Source organism: Denticeps clupeoides, unplaced genomic scaffold (genome assembly GCF_900700375.1).
Source record: "Denticeps clupeoides unplaced genomic scaffold, fDenClu1.1, whole genome shotgun sequence".
Classification (NCBI taxonomy): domain Eukaryota; kingdom Metazoa; phylum Chordata; class Actinopteri; order Clupeiformes; family Denticipitidae; genus Denticeps; species Denticeps clupeoides.
Window position 1 is genome coordinate 78,060 of NW_021629742.1, and position 18,227 is coordinate 96,286.

Sequence of the window (18,227 nt, forward strand, 5' to 3'; positions counted from 1 at the left end):
AGTGTCTTGCTTGGGGACTTTGAATCTGTGACTTTGTGGTCTTCTGTTTCATAGGCGAGTGTGCAACAATACCACCCTACAACTCTTAACCCTGTAACTGCGAGTTGCTCTGGACAAGGTTGTCTGCCACATGCTGTAAATATAAAATGTTCAAATGAGAGTCATTGGCTGACTATAAATAAGCAGAAAAGAATTTAGACCGACAGACTAGTGAAGCAAATGTGACCCAAGTGACAAAGTGGGCAAACAGGGCTTGTCAGCATTGTAATGTATTATGTTATTCCTACACGAATAGAATATCAGCCCACTTTAAACTTTGACACGCCTTATTACACAGATGTATGGCTGTGTAAAAGCCCTTTGCATGACTGCACATCAGTCTCCTGTTCTCAGATTAAGTTTGAGGTTCTGGCTGCCACAATGGTGGATCAATAATAAAACACTCTCAAACACATCCTATCACACTGGAAAGCAACTTTTTTTTATTGGACAGTGGGATACGTGTGATACAGATTACATTCAAATTATGCCGCTTTTGGTTTTCACAGCACACACTGCTTAACCGTTCTCATTACTAGAGATGATGGGATCTCAAAATCAATACTGGCTTCAGCCATGTGCTGTATATATACTGAATGGTGATTAGGCTCAAGCTCTAATTCCAACAGCTGAACAACCACTGATAAATGGGCTCACACTGAGTGGGCTCACACACTCAGACATTAACTTTTGTTGGATCAGGAGTGCGATGATGAACGGGGTCTATCAACAAACCATTGCTACGATTTCAATTTGGACTAAAGGAAGTTGGCTTTGATGGTCTATTCAGTAACACCGCTGCTGATGAAAAAGTCAGTCCGTCAATCTTCCCTTCCAAGGCCAGACTCTAAAATCAAAGCAATGTAAGCGAGTGGCACGCCACTTAGTTACAGCATGGATCACTCACTATTGATAATGTTTACTGGACCTGCGCTTATTCAGTTTAACCTGTGCTTCATACAAAGCAGCAGTCTAACAGAGACCTGAATCTTGAATTCCAAAAGAGAAGACAGCACACAGGAAATCCAATATTCTCTGTGTACCTGGAACAATTACACTAAGGACAGCGGGCGTTCTTTGAATAGAAAATACTGCTTGCAATTCGACCAGCATAAAATTAAGAACAAATGAGATCTTGGGGTCTTGGATTTGAGAAGCAGCTGGGGTTTTCACTGAGCTAATAACTAACTGACCATTTCTTCTATCGTCTCTTTATTCATGGCTCATTAAAAAGATCAGCAGTAATCAGCATGGGAGAGTAATGACGAACCACTAATGACACACAAATAATTCTACACTCCACCCACAGCACTTGCCCTTTAATTTCATAAAAGCTGTAACAAAAGATACTAAAACACCTAGTATATACAGTCATCACGTGGTTGGCCAGGGTCCTAAATGAGATCAAATCTCATAAATATATATATCAATATATTAAAGCAATTTCTTATTGGATTTACTTGGTTAGCAAGACGAAAATCTAAACTGGTCTCAAGTAACCTGTCAAAAAAATCTAATCTACGTTAGTGGTTTCAAATCCCCCGTCATGGCAGATTCCATGAGGGTGGGGCACACCTGACAGGAACTCCCAGAACACTGAGTGTAGGCCACACCCCCTTCATTCCCTGCACCTGTAGTCTGTTCCGGGTTCAGATATTGAACCAAAAACTGGGAACGAGCGAAGAGAGTTGCAACGGGCGCTCGGAGGCTCCGCCGAATAAATGTTTTCAAGGAAGGAGCTGCACCGGTGAAAAAAATAAAAAAACCATCTAACAGACGGATCAGATCAGTATCACAAAAGAAGCAGTGGAGAATTTACAGATTGCAATGCACCACATGATGTGGTTTGAGATGTGTGATTAATGAGCAGGTGGACTAATTAAAGGGTTTTATTAAGATATGACCAATGGTAACATCAAACATGGGTAAACAGAATATTGTGTCATTTAATTCACAAATTTAGCCTCAGGGGTCAGAGATAATTGCGATTCTTTACAAATCTACTTCCTCGTGTATTACACAGGACTCTCATCTGAATCATTTAATTTCCAGTGCCAAAGCGAATGATATCGGAATATATAATGTGACATGTTTTTGTATGATTCTGACAACCCGATACATACTCTTTAAAACAGAGCCACTAATTTAGCCGCGTTCTTATATGTGAGTCTTCTGGTGAGTCACCCACGCATGTCTGCTCACCACGAAGTGACAGAACGGCAGAGTGCAGTCATGTAGTGGAAAATTGCTCTACAGAAGCTGTAGACACAACTATTTAATTCACGCCTGAGATGTTCACAGAAATATTTCACACAAAAATGATCTTTTTCATAAGCAAATGGATTCTTGTATGTAAAAACGGTGGGGTGTTATTCTGCAGGCTTTCACTTCAGGAGTCCAGCGCTCTGTCTCTCACGAGGATTTAAAGAGCCTAAGGAAGCACGGTCCGTAGCAGTCAAGAGTTGTGATTAGACACCTCTGACCATTTGTAAGGTGTGCATCCATTATCTTTAGGCAAATCTCTGCATGTTTTAATGAGCTGCAGTTTTACCGCATAAAAGTGTACTCACCGTGATAAAATGCCAAGTTTTTCTGAACTATTACACCACAATAAATCATTTTAAAAACAATAAATCACTGAAAAACAGGGGGAGAGCATTTTATTACACACAGAAAAGCCATTCTTGTCGAAGATTCGAACTTACAAGCTCGGAGGTGTCATTGGCGACATCTTACTTCAAGGTGGCTGTGGACGCATTATAATGCAGCGGTAACAGTATTATCTACAGTGACAAAGCATATGTGTAGTTTAAAGACAATTTAGCCTTGGTAGTGTTTTTTAATGGAAATTGTAACCAAAAGGATAACTGATTAACAAAACAGTGGACAAAATAAAAGTAATTAATGTAGCTTAACTTTTAAAACTCTTCCCCCGACCCTGTCGCACGTCCCACAGAGGTCATATGACCCTAATATTCTCCTCTCTTTTAGTGAGAACACTGATATAAACACATTTTCCTGGTAATCATTATGAGTGTGCCATGCTATTCCTTTTCAAACACAACCTTGAGCAAATTTTCTGAACGAATCTGGAGCAGCAAATATGTTAGCAATAAATATGTGTTATGCACAGAAAGTCAGCAGAGGGAATGAGATGTCGACTCTGTCCTTCAGAAAAACACTGCATTATTAATGCCGATTCCTTAAAATAAGTCAATTTAAGTGGCTCTAGATCATCATTGACCTTGGTGACACACAATATATGTTAAGTATGATACAAGATCTGGATTTATTTATTTACAGCATTCAGCAGACGTCCTTATCCAGAGCTCCTCACCATCAGTAGTTACGAGGACAGTCCCCCTCTGGAGACACTCAGGGACACAATGGTATTAAGGGGGGTTTGAACCTGTGATTTTGTGGTCTTCTGGTTCATAGGCGAGTGTCTCACATAATAAAAAAAAATTCTACCACTCGTACACAAACATACAAAGTATATAGGTTTAAGATTTTTCTATACATTTGCATAGATTGTGTGTTCTCCACAACCTTTTATTGAACAGAAGACCAACAGAGGCCACAAGCTTCAAACATATGTAGATAAAGGAATTTCCTGATCAATACATGCAAAGTCAATATTTTGTGATATGCCTGATTAAAACACAAATAATTATGTGGGAATCATAATCAAGTGGTAAATCTTGCCGTGGTTTTGTTCTTAAAACCATGCATAAATGAGGAATTCATGCTGCATGTTGGCCAGTGGGCCCCTGGGGACGAGGATTTGAAGAACCCCAGGGCTGAGGATAGGTCTGCGCATGGGGAGGGCGCGCAACACAATCCCGGACATGCGAGATCCTCCAAGCAGTCGGTAATGCCATAAATTGGCTCTTGATCTCTTTCCACATTTACATGCAATGTGTTCAAAGTAATCTGGGTGGATCAAAGCAGAAATGTGCAACTGCGGTGCGCGAGCCGGGCGCACGCAGAGAAAACCTCCAAACCGCCGGCCGCCTGGCTCACGTCAGCTCATAATCATTCTGCTGGCTTGATAAGGAGATTGAACGCACTTTCCTTCTGCATCATCAATGCTCCAGACAAGCGTGACATCTTGCTGAGCTGTAAGTCAGCGTTTCTGCAGCGCTGCTCCTAAAAGTAGCCCTTCGCCATGACGTTTTCCCTCCAGCCCTCCCCTTCCAGCGGGCACCATATATCATTATCCAATTAACAATCGCTGGAGCCTAATTAAGGCTGTGCTGGGATAATTCTGCCTGAGGCCTGTGGGTATTCCAGGGGAAGGACGTAGAACAGCGCGCTGCCCCCTCCCCCCGTTCTCAAATCTGAGCAAAAGAAGAGTCTGCCGCGAGCAAGCCGGCTCTTTCAACTCAAGTTCACATCTGTTTACAAAGATATCACGAGTAACGCAAAGACGAAATGTGATTTAATCACGATAGCAGGAGCGACGATGCAATCATGGGTAATGCTGCTGAATCTTCCCTCTGCGTGTGGATCTCCGTTATGAACGCTCGGTGTTCTCCATTAGTGTTGGCCAGCGGTGTGCAATTCTATCTGTCAAATCAAATCAAATCCAGGTGCGATGACGCGTCAATAAATCAGTTGCAGACCTAATATATCAATATTGAGTTAAGCAGTTCAAATCCACATACACGCCACCATTTTCTATATACGACTGGCATCCCTTGGGAACTGGTGACCGCTCCCAGTTTACGTCAGGGTCCATATGTGTTGAGTAAGAAGTGAACGTATTTGTCTTTGATCTGATTTTGTTCTTGTCATTGTGAAACACTGCAGCACAGCACACGGTGACACAACAAAATGTGTCTTCTGTTAACTCATCACCCTTGGTGGGCAGTGGGCAGCCATGACAGGCGCCCGGGGAGCAGTGTGTGGGGATGGGACCTTGCTCAAGGGGACCTCAGTGGCACCTTGGCGGATTGGGATTTGAACCCCCAAGCGGTTCCGAGTCCACTTCCTCACCCGCCGCTAGGCCACCACTACCCTGTGAAGGTGGATGGATGAATAAGCGACAAAGAAATGAACAAAGGACTACAATTTCCTCATGTAATATTATATTAAGATGTTTAAGGCAGTCTGAATACAGCTTTAAACACTGTGCAAATAATGAAAGTCCGTACGTATTGAGTTCTGTCTCCCTCTTCTTCTATTCCGGTTGTCTAAAGATTATGCCGGATGCCATCCCCATTTACCCGGGCTTGGGACCAGCACCAAGAAATACACAGTCACATGCATCCCCAGTGGCTGGGCTACATGTATAAGTTATATTACTCGGCAAAATAAATCCTCCTGGATCTTCATTAGGCTATGCGGACAGTAGTGACTGTCTGCTGGTTCATATTTACCGTATTATGACTGATTCAGGTCATCAGATTACTGTAAGTGCCCGACAAATAAAGCAAACTACATGAAATTAATCAGACATTTGGGGTTAAGAAACGTTCCACTGGGTAACAAGCGACTGGTCTGACGTACGTGGAAGATTTGAAGAAAATCGGTGTAACCAAATACAGAAAGTCAGAGACCCCTCTGCCCGTGGTGCTTTGCATCTTGGAAGGTTATTCTTATGTGCCACGAAAATTGTGTCCTGTCAATCACCAGTGATTCACCATCCATTACAATCTGCTCAAAATATACTTCAATTAAGCATTTATCCAGCAATCACAGGCCTGATGCAATCACCAGCATCACACTGCACAGGCAGATGGAGCCTGGAGTAAATGCTGATGTGGGAAGAGAATATGGATTTATGGCATTAAATTTGCCTGTCAAGCTGGGAGCCTGACTAGCACCATATGCTGCATCACTGAAATAAATGGGATGTCTCTGCTGCTAACATAAATCCAGCGGCAGTTACCCCAAACACGAATTGATTGATGTCTGGAAATCGGGGTTCTATGCATTCTGGCCAGAGCGGTAGAACGGGGCTTCCTTCGATAGAAAAAGATATACAGCCTTTAAAATGACTTTAAAAATTGGCACATCTGTCTTCTGCAACACCTACAAAGCAGGAGTATAACTGCACGTTTGTGAATTGTATTTGTGACATGACCAGTGACTGTGTGACCTGTGTGACCTGTAGTGTGCTGATCACTGAGTCTGCGGACCGTTGCGTAAAATGCGCTCCGCAGAACGCGGACAAGCGCGCCCCCTGGTGGTCAATGTTAGAATTCCAACCCTGCCCCACACTATCCACACCACCACAATCCAACCTACATTGCCAAGAAAAAACATGTTCAGGCGTGTTTAAGGAGCCTACAAAAAAGAACAAATATGTTTATTAAAAGAAAAAAGGTACACTGCTCAAAAAATAAAGGGAACACTTAAAAAACACAATGTTACTCCAAGTCAGTCACGCTTCTGTGAAATCAAACGTCGGAAGCAACACTGATTAACAATTAATTTCGCATTTCTTGATTACTTCTCAGTTCCTATCCATTCTAGCTGATGTTTTAGTCACTTTTGAATGCTGGAGGTGCTTTCAAAAGTAGCCTGAGATGGAGTCTACAACCCACACAAGTGGCTCAGGTGGTGCAGCTCATCCAGGATGGCACATCAATGCGAGCTGTGGCAAAAAGGTTTGCTGTGTCTGCCAGTGTGGTGTCCAGAACATGGAGGCGCTACCAGGAGATGGGCCAGGACATCAGGAGATGTGGAGGAGGCTGTAGGAGGACAACAACCCAACAGCAGGATGCTTCCTCCACCTTTGTACAAGGAGGAACAGGAGGAGCACTGCCAGGGCCCTGCAAAATAACCTCCAGCAGGCCACAAACGTGCATGTGTCTGCTCAAATGGTCAGAAACAGACTTCATAAGGGCCTGACGTCCACCGGTGGGGGCTGTGCTTACAGCCCAACACCGTGCAGCATGCAGAAAACACCAAGGTTGGTAAATGTGGCACCAGCGTCCTGTGCTCTTCACAGATGAAAGCAGCTTCACACTGAGAACATGTGACAGAGTCTGGAGATGCCATGGAAAATGCTCTGCTGCCTGCAACATCCTCCAGCCTGACCGGTTTGGCAGTGTGGTGTGGGGAGCCATTTCTGTGGGATGCCGCAGCCCTCCATGTGCCTGACTGCCATTAGGTACCAAGATGAGATCCATGGACCCCTTGTGACCCCATATGCTGGTGCTGTAGGTTCTAGGTTCCTCCTGATGCAAGACAATGCTAGACCTCATGTGGCTGGACGAAGGCATTGATGCTATGGTCTGGCCTGCCCGTTCCCCAGCCCTGAATCCAATTGAGCACATCTGGCTATCAGACGTCACATCTCGCTCCATCCACCAAAGCCACGATGCACCAGACCATCCAGGAGTTGGCAGATGTTTTAGTCCAGATCTGGGAGAAGATGCCTCAGGAAACAATCTGCCACTTAATCAGGAGCATGTCCAGGCATTTTAGGGAGGTCATACAGGCACATGCATCAATAGTTTTTGTGTGATTTTGTAGTTAGCACTTCCAACTATGTAAAGACCAAAGTATTTAATAAGAATATTTCATTAATTTAGATCTAGGATTTTGCCTTCCTTTTATTTTTTTGAGCAGTGTACATGAGGACATGCAGGTCTGTCTTATCCGGCGATTTTTGCAGTCTAGAGCAACAAAGAATCAGGGAAGATCACATATGTACAAAGGGGTGAAAAATAAGTAAATTTTACTGCCATTGACCAAGTCTTTCTAGTGCTTTCTGCCTTGTATTCAGTTTCTCAATACCAGAACTAATCCAGCTGGTAGTCCAAGTAATGTCCAGGACCTTTTCAGAAACTCTACTTCATGGACACAATCGCGTGTTATCTCCAGGTTGTCACTCCAGGTCTCAATGGAGGACAGAACATGAAAATGAGAGCAGCTAAAAATCCTACAATACTCTGGAGGAAAATGCGCTATGTGAGATTTAAATTATGTGAACGAGACATATAGTAATATAGCAATATACAAAAGTAATATAGCAATATACAAAACAAAAGGGTATTTATTAGACATGTGTGCCCAAAAGAAATGTTTCTACACTTCTCAAGTAGATAGGTACAATAAAGAGTTTCATTAAAAAAAGATGCAGTAGATATTGACACAAGCACTGGAATGTGTTACATAACCAACAGGCATAAATACATCTATTTCTTTACCTCACAAATTACAAAAAAAAAAAAAAAAAAATTCAGATTCAGAAATAATACAAAAAACATAATTAGCGCTGAAGAACAGGTTATGTAACTAAAAAGACAGATCTAGGTACACTTACTATTCCTTTCTAGAGCAACATACAACTGTAGAGCAACTTTTCAGTACTACAATACAGTACACAAATAGGACCCGTAACAAAAAGAATGCTACTGTTGCCCTCATCAAATCCGCTGTGGTAGCTCAGTGACCAAACCGCCTTACAACTTCAGTTTTTTCTTGCGGCCACGTACATCTGGTGTTCCCTCGGACTTGCGTTTCTGGCCCTATGAGTGAAAAAGACTGTTAATAACGGTCACTTCAACGCTGAACATCTTCCATATTCATCCACAAAGTTATGACTGTCATGGTAACCAGTGCGCACGGAGCCAGCACTGTCATTGGTCACGGCTGCACTGCCTCAGAAGAGAATTTCAAGGAAGTTATGCAAAGGCACTTACTGAGGAAGAACGAGGACCCCTCTTCTTTTTTTCAGCTTTTTCTCTCTCTTCCAATTCCATGTTCTCTCTTTCAATTAGTGTGATCAGTGTGTTGCACCTCCTCTGAAGTTCCTGAGGAGACAAAGGCACATCTTTACACTAAAACACACGCAGCATTTCAGCAGACCCAATATTCTGCAACACAATACTTTGGTCACTCACCATGGCAGTGCGCGACTTAAGAAACCAATCAAACCGGAACTGTGGAGAATTTCGGATACATTGCCGGAGCTCATCATAGACACTCTCCTTATCAAATCCCAGCTTGTGCAGCATGCAGATGAGGAAACGGTCTTCCTCCTCTGTGTAGTTCTTCCCCTTGTTGGTACCATAAGAGATGCGAAGCTGGTGGAATGGTGCCTTATAGCGTCCAATCTGACAAAACAAAATTAAACTCATATAAATGCTGGGACGTAAAGATAATTGTTTGACTTGGTCTCATTATCATTATTTGTCCTTACCTTTGAGTCAAGTGCTTTCTTTATACTGATTCTTCTTTGAATCCTGGCTTCTCCTCTCTCAATCTGAGCCATGATCTTTTCAATGTCTTGCAGCTCATTACAGCGCTCCCAGAATACAGCTGCGCACACACACAATTATAAATGAACTTAAGCAAACACATTTCTGGAAGACACACTTTATACAAATGTTTATGATGTTTATGAAGTATTACCTGAGTATTCCATGACCTCCTCAGGTGTTTTGCCTTCAACTTCACGAGCAATGTTCTCAATATCATCTCGGCCCCACTTCTCATTTGCTTTGATAAACTGATTGAAATCACGCTTGTTCCAAATTGTAAATCCCTATAAGAGTAAAGTTAGGAAAAAAAAAAAAAAATTTTAATTACAGCAAACCAGATGAATTGATGTCATAAGCAGCGTAACAACATTTTTACTTGTGTGAGGAGGTTCTCCTTCTCTTCCAGTTCCTCCTCATTCAGTGGTTCCGCCTCATCTATCTTGACCTGCTCTTCCTTCTGTGCCTGGGCTGAGTTTGGCAGGTCTGGGTTTCGTGGGACCTGTTACCATGACAACAGTATTCACTTACTTGTTTATATATAGCTTCGTATGATCTTGGACACCGAACAAATGATATCTACTGAGATAAAGACAAACAAGTCACCTTGTAACCTATGGTTTTCCTGTAGTACAAGATTTCCTTCTCAAGCAGTTCAAACAGCCGTGGTGGGAAGAACTGGAAGTCCTGAACATTAGGCTGCTTAGGAGGTCGGGGGGCCTGAGGAGAAAAACGAACATCCATTCGGGGCTCGGTGCACAATGTAAAAGGCTAGCGATAAGCGGCTGAAGTCATTGGACCACCAGGGGCTCTTACCTTGGGGGCTTTTGGCTCACTGACACGAAGGGCCTCTCGAAAGTAGGCATCCACTGCGTAATTAGCCTTTCGTTCTCGTTTAGGTGGTTCAATCCAGTTTGTGATTACCTGAATGTGTAAAAATCCGTAAATTCCAAAATTTTTAGAGCGTCAAATATGAAAATCAGACACAGGCAAAGGCACGCAGGAGAAATTCAATGTTTACCTTTTTCTTCTCTCTGTAGTCCTCCCCTTCAAAGTTATACACACTGTTTTCTGTGTCCATGGTGAAGTTCCTCAAAGAGCTCTCTCCAAGGTTGTCCATTTTCTCCTTCATCTCCATAGTCTGCAAGGAAGCAAGACTCAAGTGTTCTTACTAAAGCCAAGTTGCCAAAACATGGTCCATTCACACTACACACATTTCTGTAGTGAGCAACCTCAAAACGGGGCTCAAGAATGGCGTAGACGGAACATACACGCCCATACCTTCTGTTCGCCTCTTTCTAGGATCTCGTCGATATCGTCATCCGTGATCTCACTCTCCTTGGAGGCAAATACATGCGTGGCACCATGACGAATGATGGACAGCATCTCATCTTTGCCCAGTTTGTTCATGTTGGGGTCTACCAACCGTCCTGTTGGGAGGACGAAAGACCAATGAAAAAGGAGCGGAGATAAATAAGACCGAAGGAATCTCATGCTTATATGCAGTAAGATGGTGCGAGATTACATACCCTGCTGAATAACAATGGAGTCCAGTCGCAACTTCATCTCTGCCCGCTCCACAATGCGCTCCTCTACTGTGTTCTCCGTGATGAAGCGGAAGACGCGCACCTGCTTCTTTTGACCAATCCTGTGAGCTCGATCCTAAGATGTGGTCAACGATTTTACATCATCTATTATGAGTTATTTTAATTCGCAAACTTCTAAAGTGTGAGAAATCATTTTTCACTCAGAAACGGTCCAAGAAAAATGTACAAAGATCACTAAATTTTAACCTGCACAGAAGGTAGACAGATTAATGCAGTTATTTCCACACACCATAGCCTGCAGATCAACTTGTGGATTCCAGTCAGAGTCGTAGATGATGACCACATCTGCTGTGGCCAAGTTGATTCCAAGCCCTCCGGCCCTGGTGCTCAGCATAAAGATGAACTTGCTGCTGTTAGGCTCGTTGAAAGCATTAATGGAGATCTGAAAGACAGAATTGGGACAAGATGGAGAGATCTTTTATTTGTACTGTTTTCAGCCTTCCTCGTATGTCTTTACAAAACACTGTGGTGTAAGAGTATATCAGGTTATGCACGCACCTGTCTTTCCTCATGGGGTGTCTGCCCATCTAGGCGGCAGTAACCATAGTTACGCCACATACAGTAGTCCTCCAGAATGTCCAGCATTCTGGTCATTTGACTGAAAATCAGCACACGGGAGCCTAATACAGGGAGACAGGAAGAACGATTCATTAATGAAAGCTTCGCATGAACAATATTTTACATTTTGGAGGAGTGAATGCGTAATAATAGTCTAAGATGGACACCAAAACAAACTCACCTTGGGCTTTCATTTTGGGCAGAAATTTATCCAGCACAGCCATTTTGCCACTGTTAACTACCAGATGCAGGTCCGTAGTATAGGGGGGGCCAGGCTCAGCACCATCAAAGAGGTAGGGGTGGTTGCAACATTTTCTCAGTTGCATCAGAATGTTGAGCAAACGCATCTTGTCCATTTTGCCAGCAGAGTTCAGAATGTCAATGTCCTTCATCAGTATCTTTGTATACCTGTGTGTTCAAGAGTAAAACAGATTTAAGGAGGAGTCATTAGATGAATTAACTGTATGACTGTACCTGGATGCATATCAAACAGAAACTCACCATTCTCTCTGCATCTTGCTGAGTCCCACGTACATCTTCACCTCTTTCTTAGGTAGCAGAGATTTCTCTACGTCAGCTTTAATACGACGAAGCAGGAAAGGACGCAAAACCTGGTTCATAAGGACACATAAATATTAGATTAACAAATCTTTCTCTCGTTTACATACACACAGACCTCACATACCAGTTGGTTAAATTGCCTCAGGGGTTTGTACTCACAGTGTGCAGACGTTCCACTAACTTCTGGTCTCCTAGGCAGTTGTTAGTGTCAAACCAGGAATCAAAATCCTTCAAAAACAAACAAGACGTTTACAGCACAAACACAATATGGTCCGAGAGATATACATTTTATATCTCTAGTTTGGACCGCATGAAACCAAAAGAGGGTTGAGGATTATGGGTGGGTGATAAACATCACTATATTTGACCATTGCGCATAAATCCAAACATTCTTGTTAAACAGACAGCATGTACTTTGCTTTCAAGGTTTGTTTCTCTGCACTGCCAAAGCCAATAGCTCGCTCAGAAAAATGTGTGTTTTTGCCAATGACACAATTTAATGAAATTGCTACAATTAACTAATAACGACTGCTCATGGAGGCTCATGGAGCATCGCTCTGCTGCGCTGTAATGCTGGCCGCAGTGAATGATTGCTTTTCAGAAGCGAATCTGTGGCGACAAGTGAAAGGGCAGAGACATTAATTGGAGACTTGATTCCAAAGAAAAGCTTAGTTTAAATTATATTGATTTATGCAATGGCTGAATTTATCATTTCTACAGTAATTTAGAGGTAATATAAACATATTAAGATACTGTATATATAATAAATTGTGATATGGCTTTAAAATCTCACTATTATTTTTAGGCCATATTGCCCAGTCCAAGTAAGGATCATACCTCAGAGGAGTTGAAGACATCAGGCAACAGGAAGTTCAGCAGAGCCCACAGCTCATGGAGGTTGTTCTGTAGAGGAGTTCCCGTCAGCAACAGACGATTGGTTGTCTTGAACTCACGAACAATCTCTGAAAGCTACATACACACACACACAAAAAAAAAAGAAGAAAAAAAAGGTCACTGACTATAAAAGCAACTCTCAATATGAGTGAATTTCATCTACACACAAACAAATTTGATCTCAAATGCTCCCTTACCTTTGACTTCTCATTTTTGATCCTATGGGCCTCATCAATGACCAGGTACCTCCAGTTGAACTTCTTGAATACAGCTCTCTCAATAATGAGCATTTCATAAGAGGTAACACACACATCCCACTCTCCAGGCAGCAGTGTGTCCCGGATAAAGGCAGTCTGAAAAAGAAACCACAAAAGCTCACAAACCTAAAATTACAGCATACACCACACAGATGTGTTAAAGCACACCATGGTAACAATGCAATCAGTGAATGAGCTATGTATAAGCTATGAGCTAAAATTTAAGGGTGACTCCAAATGAGGCAATGGAAATAGTCGGACATGTAAAATGTGAGGTGAAGCCCACTAAATACTCCGAGCATAGCAGGTCTCAAACTGCTCACCCTCTCATCTCGGTCTCCAATGAGGCACACAGCTCGTAAAGTGGGCACCCAACGCTTGAACTCATTCATCCAGTTGTAGAGTGTAGATTTGGGTACCAGCACCATGTGCGGCCCTGGAATATTCCGGTAATGCTTCATGTAGCCAAGCAAGGAGATTGTCTGCAGTGTTTTTCCCAAACCCTATGAGAACGCAAGCAAGAGAGTTGACTGAAGACACTTTTTCAAACAACCAATGGCTACAAGTTACTTAGAAAGCATTGAAACAATAACATGACTCTTGGAATATGACTATGACATGACTCTTTAACAAACTTGCATTATCTGAGCCAAACATTGCAAATCTATATTAAAATATTGCTATTGATTATTTGTCTGAAAAAAAAAAAAAAAAAAAAAAAACTAAGATTATTTATAAAGAACAAACCATCTCATCAGCAAGGATCCCATTGATGCCATTCTCATAGAGTGATATCAGCCAGTTTAAGCCACGGACCTGATAGTCCCTAAGTTTGCCAGTTTTTACATCTGAGAGAAAAAGAGGAAAAAAAATGTATTGCCTGTGGTATTCAAGCCTGCATGCATTGCACCTTAATACAAATGGAGGGATGTGTCTCTTACAGGATGGCGAGTCATCAAATCGAGTGCACACGCTGGTGGTCTTGCTACTCTCGCTAAGAAGCTCCTCGTCCTCTTCCTGTTCCGTCCGACGGTGGCGGTTGCTGTTACAAATGAATCAGAACAGTGAATAAATGGGCACAAAAACACACATGCTCGTCACACGGATGAAACTCACTCTCCAGCAGAAATAAGGTTCTGCTTCTCATCCTTCTTTATGCGGGGGCGCCCTGGCTTCATCTTCAGAGGAGAGGTGGGGGTCTTCTGAGCTGCAGGCTGAATGAAGTGTGCAAACAGTTCTGTCTGCTTCAGCAGGTACTCAAATCTGTTGGTCCGATCTGTTATCTACAGGCAGGGGTTAAAAAAATAAAAAATAAAGAAGTCAATTAGAAACCGCTCCCACATCAATCGAATATTTTCAAAAACATTATTTAACAATATTTATTATTTTGTGGTAAATCAAAGCAACCCGACATACCACTTTTTCTTCGTATCCAGGCAGAGATGCTTTGTCTCCTTTTGACGAGGACTCCTCGGTGCCATCCAGCGATTCTGTGGTTTCATCATGGCCAGCTTCTGAAGCATCATCCTAGACAAAATGCAAAAAGTATAATGCCTTTCTAATGAGAAGTTACATTCTTTACTGCTACTGTATGACAGTAATCATATACTCCTTAGTGTAAAACAAGCTGATGAAAAAAGTCTGATAAAACTAAGACCTAGAGTTTGAGCATCATTGAATGACAAAAATAAAATCAAATTTTGGAGAATGATCTGATGTGCAAAAGTCAAGTCAAAGTTAAGCAACAACTAACAGAAAACCAAGATTCCTGACAGCAGTAGTAAGTTTGATTAGTGTAGTCAAAATTAATTTAAAGATCGGATACTTTTAAAAGTAGCGAGTTAGGTCTGACCAGCAATACTTCAGTTTTATTAGCACTGAGTTTAAGCTGCATCCAAAGCTGGATTTGTATGTACTGACATAAAGGTGGATATTATCTGCATTAAAGAGGAAACTGAGACCATGTCGGCAAAGAATCTGGCCCAAAGGAAGGGTTAGAAACATACAATGTGAACCACTGAAGAGCTAAACCAGAGATCCCAAGTAGACAGGTGAGCAGAATTATCTGTAGTGTTTGTTGCTGTATCATCAATAAAAGTTTGTTTTTATGTACGTACCATCAAGAGATGATACTTTGTCCTAACATGATCCTTTATTAGTCCCACAATTGGGAAATGTACAATTCCCTTTCACAATTACAACCAATAGTCCACAGATATTTCCCTGCTCCTTAAACTGGAGAATCTGAAGATTCATTCATCCTTGTGTAGACCACACTGATGCACACTGCATCTGAATGAGTGTGTTTTTGTGGTCAGACTCACAGTATTAATGTCCTGACCTCATGAACTCTGAGGTCCACTATTCGAACCACCAGGCCAACAGCAAAATGCTGCTGGTCCTTCATATTCAATGGAAAACAAAAGATCATGGGGAAACAGTGATATTCATATTTCTGGGAGATGTGTGTGATTGATGTAAGCACAAAGCTGCAGAACTACAGAGTTGGGTGGCGAGTGATGCAAGTTGGCTGCTAATGGAGATGCCTTTGACAGCACAACGCAGTAACAGTAATTATGGATAAAGATGGACCCTTGTCATCTTCGCCATGTCCCTGCAGCAGTCGGCAGTGTGTGGCATCGCATTTGGTCATCCACGTAGGAGATAACATGATCTTTAATAGTCTCACAAGTGGAAAATTTACATTGTCATGGCTGAAGGTGGACAGTAAAAGATAAGAGCAGCAAAAACAAAATCAATCAAGCTACATGGTGGGGTGAAATAACATTACGTGGTGTTATAATCAGAACTTCGTAAAATGGACAAAATGACAGGACAAACCTCTTAACTTTATAGCTATAAAACCTTTAAAAGTATAACAAAAAGGATCAAAAATGGTTTCTGACTGTTTCTGTATTCAACACAGAATATTTCTCTCCTCCTTAAGATGAAGAACCTCAAGATCCGAGAATTATTCATCACGTGCAAAGTTACAGTAGTAGAACATGCAGTAAACATCTGAACATCTGTCAGAACCTAACCTAAGCTCTTTAACCTGCAGTTGGACTATTGAAGCAGTAATTTGTTCTTTTGTTAAAAGTAAATCTTTGCAGATGAAACACTTGGTTGCCGAAATTCGAAAACTACAAGTCGCGTCAGACACGACCGTGACGTCATCGAATATGAATATTATATATATATAAAATTTATTTGTATAACCAAATGCAGAGTTTTGGTTCTGTTCTGAATAAAAATATAACACGATCAAAAGCGTGGGTGCATGAACACCTGTTTTCAGGTCCAGCGAGGCGAATTTCGACGCGATTTCCATTCATTCGGCAACGACGAGCACCAAGTAACGGGAGTCGTGGGCAATAATGGAGAAATGTGGGCCAATTACAGAGAGAAAGCGGCCTCTCGGCCCTCAAGTAATAACACGACAAACCGTAATCCCGTCATTACAGGATATTAAAGCGTATTTGGTGTGCGAGTCTCTACTGACAGTGAAGCAAATTAAACGTCAAAATGCACGTCCCTACAGAGAGCTTCCGCCAACAGTAATTCTAGACATTGGAGAATGAGCAACAATCACAGTTAGAAACGAAACTTGCTCCAAAGTTGATGACGCACAATTGTTTGGTAAAAAAAAAAAAAAAAAAAACAGGGAAAAAAAAAAAGAACACGACATCCTCCTAAACAATTCCACACTCGCTTTTAAAAGTACCAACCGTTGCTATTTTGAAAAGGTATAAGAGAAGCGCTTATGTGGTCCGACCGCCTATCGCGGTTGTCGGTAATTAGCCTCCAGGCTAACGCGTCACTCGGAACGAACCTCGACGCGCGAACGGCAGGTTCTTGATATATAAAAAAAAAAGTTAACAGATACGGACGTTCTCTCGAAGTCAACCCGCGGCACGGCGCTCGGTTTTCACGGACGGAGCCGCGTCAGAAGCGTGGCGGGGAAAATGGACGCCTGGCATCGTTAGCCCCGCGGCTAAGCAGACGCGTGAGTTGGGCTCCGCGGAGGCGCATTGTTCTTCCAGCCGAGTTCTCGCCGCCGCGGAACGTCCGGGGAAGCCCGCCCCGCGTGAGATCGCCCGGCGTCCCCCCCTCTCTTGCGCTTCTTTTTTCGGACCGGTGGATCCGCGCGGGCCACCGTTCAACCCGGGGGTTCTGGCCGCGGCGCTTACCTCCGCTGCCCCGGTTTCAAGTTCAGGCTCCTTTTCCCGCTTGCCCGCGCCGTTCTCAGTGTCGGACATCCTCGGGCGGCTCGGCCAAAGCTTCACGGCTCAAAAAATAAACGCAAATATTGCTCCTGCACACCGACGGTCTGAAAACGTCCAAAATGTCGATTAAAAAGAGCGTTTTAAAAACTCAGCGCGGCCGTATCGTGTTTACAAATTAAACAGGCGACGTTCCGCTGCCCGGCTTTTTGTCGTCTTCCTTCCGAGTTTTTTTCCTGCTCTCTTCCTCGCGTAGCTGCTAGGAAGAGGAACCGCGGGTCCGCATGGCGCCTAGCGCCCCCTTCAGGCCTATACGCGCACACCGCAGAATTCATTTTACCGCAAGCGACAGCCCCAGTGAGACTCATCGGAATTTTTGTATATTTTTATACATAAAGTTGCGCTAGAATAGTTTTGCATAACAAATTGATTAATAGTGTACATTTGCATTTTTTCTTCCTTTAGATCGTGTTCCATTCCATGTGCCGCTTCACACCAATTCAGGCCGTACACGAAAACGATTTAATATGATTTATCTGTGTGTGTGTGTGTATACACACACACACACACACACACACACACACACACACACACACACACACACACACACACACACACACACACAACATTTACAGATAAAAAGTTGGTCCAATCATTTTGCACAATATGACTCCACTCGATAATTTAAATTGTGCCAAGTGCATAAAACCACCACATCCAGTGGCCATAATAGAAAATATGGTCATAAAATTGCTTTTTTTTTGCATTTGACCATTACTATAGGAATTAGACAAACAGATTCAAATATATGTGGTATTTAATTTTCAGACAAACACATTCCCATGCAGTGAAGGGACAGTCACTGTGAAGCAC

General features: G+C 42.6%; 1 protein-coding gene across 1 annotated transcript; it reads right to left on the reverse strand.

Moving 5' to 3' along the window:
- Positions 1-8,029: 8,029 nt before the first annotated feature.
- Positions 8,030-17,601, reverse strand: LOC114773207 (SWI/SNF-related matrix-associated actin-dependent regulator of chromatin subfamily A member 5). Its single transcript, XM_028965715.1, has 24 exons — positions 17,322-17,601; positions 14,548-14,658; positions 14,248-14,414; positions 14,073-14,173; positions 13,879-13,979; positions 13,455-13,634; positions 13,072-13,227; positions 12,818-12,949; positions 12,140-12,208; positions 11,921-12,030; positions 11,601-11,827; positions 11,360-11,481; positions 11,091-11,243; positions 10,784-10,916; positions 10,536-10,684; positions 10,276-10,395; positions 10,071-10,178; positions 9,861-9,974; positions 9,634-9,756; positions 9,409-9,541; positions 9,197-9,315; positions 8,898-9,110; positions 8,697-8,807; positions 8,030-8,522 (listed from the first exon to the last, which is right to left on the reverse strand). Exons 1-24 carry the CDS (start codon positions 17,388-17,390, stop codon positions 8,457-8,459), a joined length of 3,087 nt encoding a protein of 1,028 aa, XP_028821548.1. The 5' UTR covers positions 17,391-17,601; the 3' UTR covers positions 8,030-8,456.
- Positions 17,602-18,227: the final 626 nt, after the last annotated feature.

Excerpts from the sequence above, each read along its gene's own strand:
- LOC114773207 (XM_028965715.1), bottom strand. The coding sequence starts at position 17,390 with ATGTCCGACACTGAGAACGGCGCGGGCAAGCGGGAAAAGGAGCCTGAA. Across the intron at positions 14,659-17,321 it reads TTGAAACCGGGGCAGCGGAG|GATGATGCTTCAGAAGCTGG; the intron begins GTAAGCGCCGCG and ends CATTTTGTCTAG. Across the intron at positions 9,542-9,633 it reads AGGAGAACCTCCTCACACAA|GGATTTACAATTTGGAACAA; the intron begins GTAAAAATGTTG and ends TTACTCTTATAG.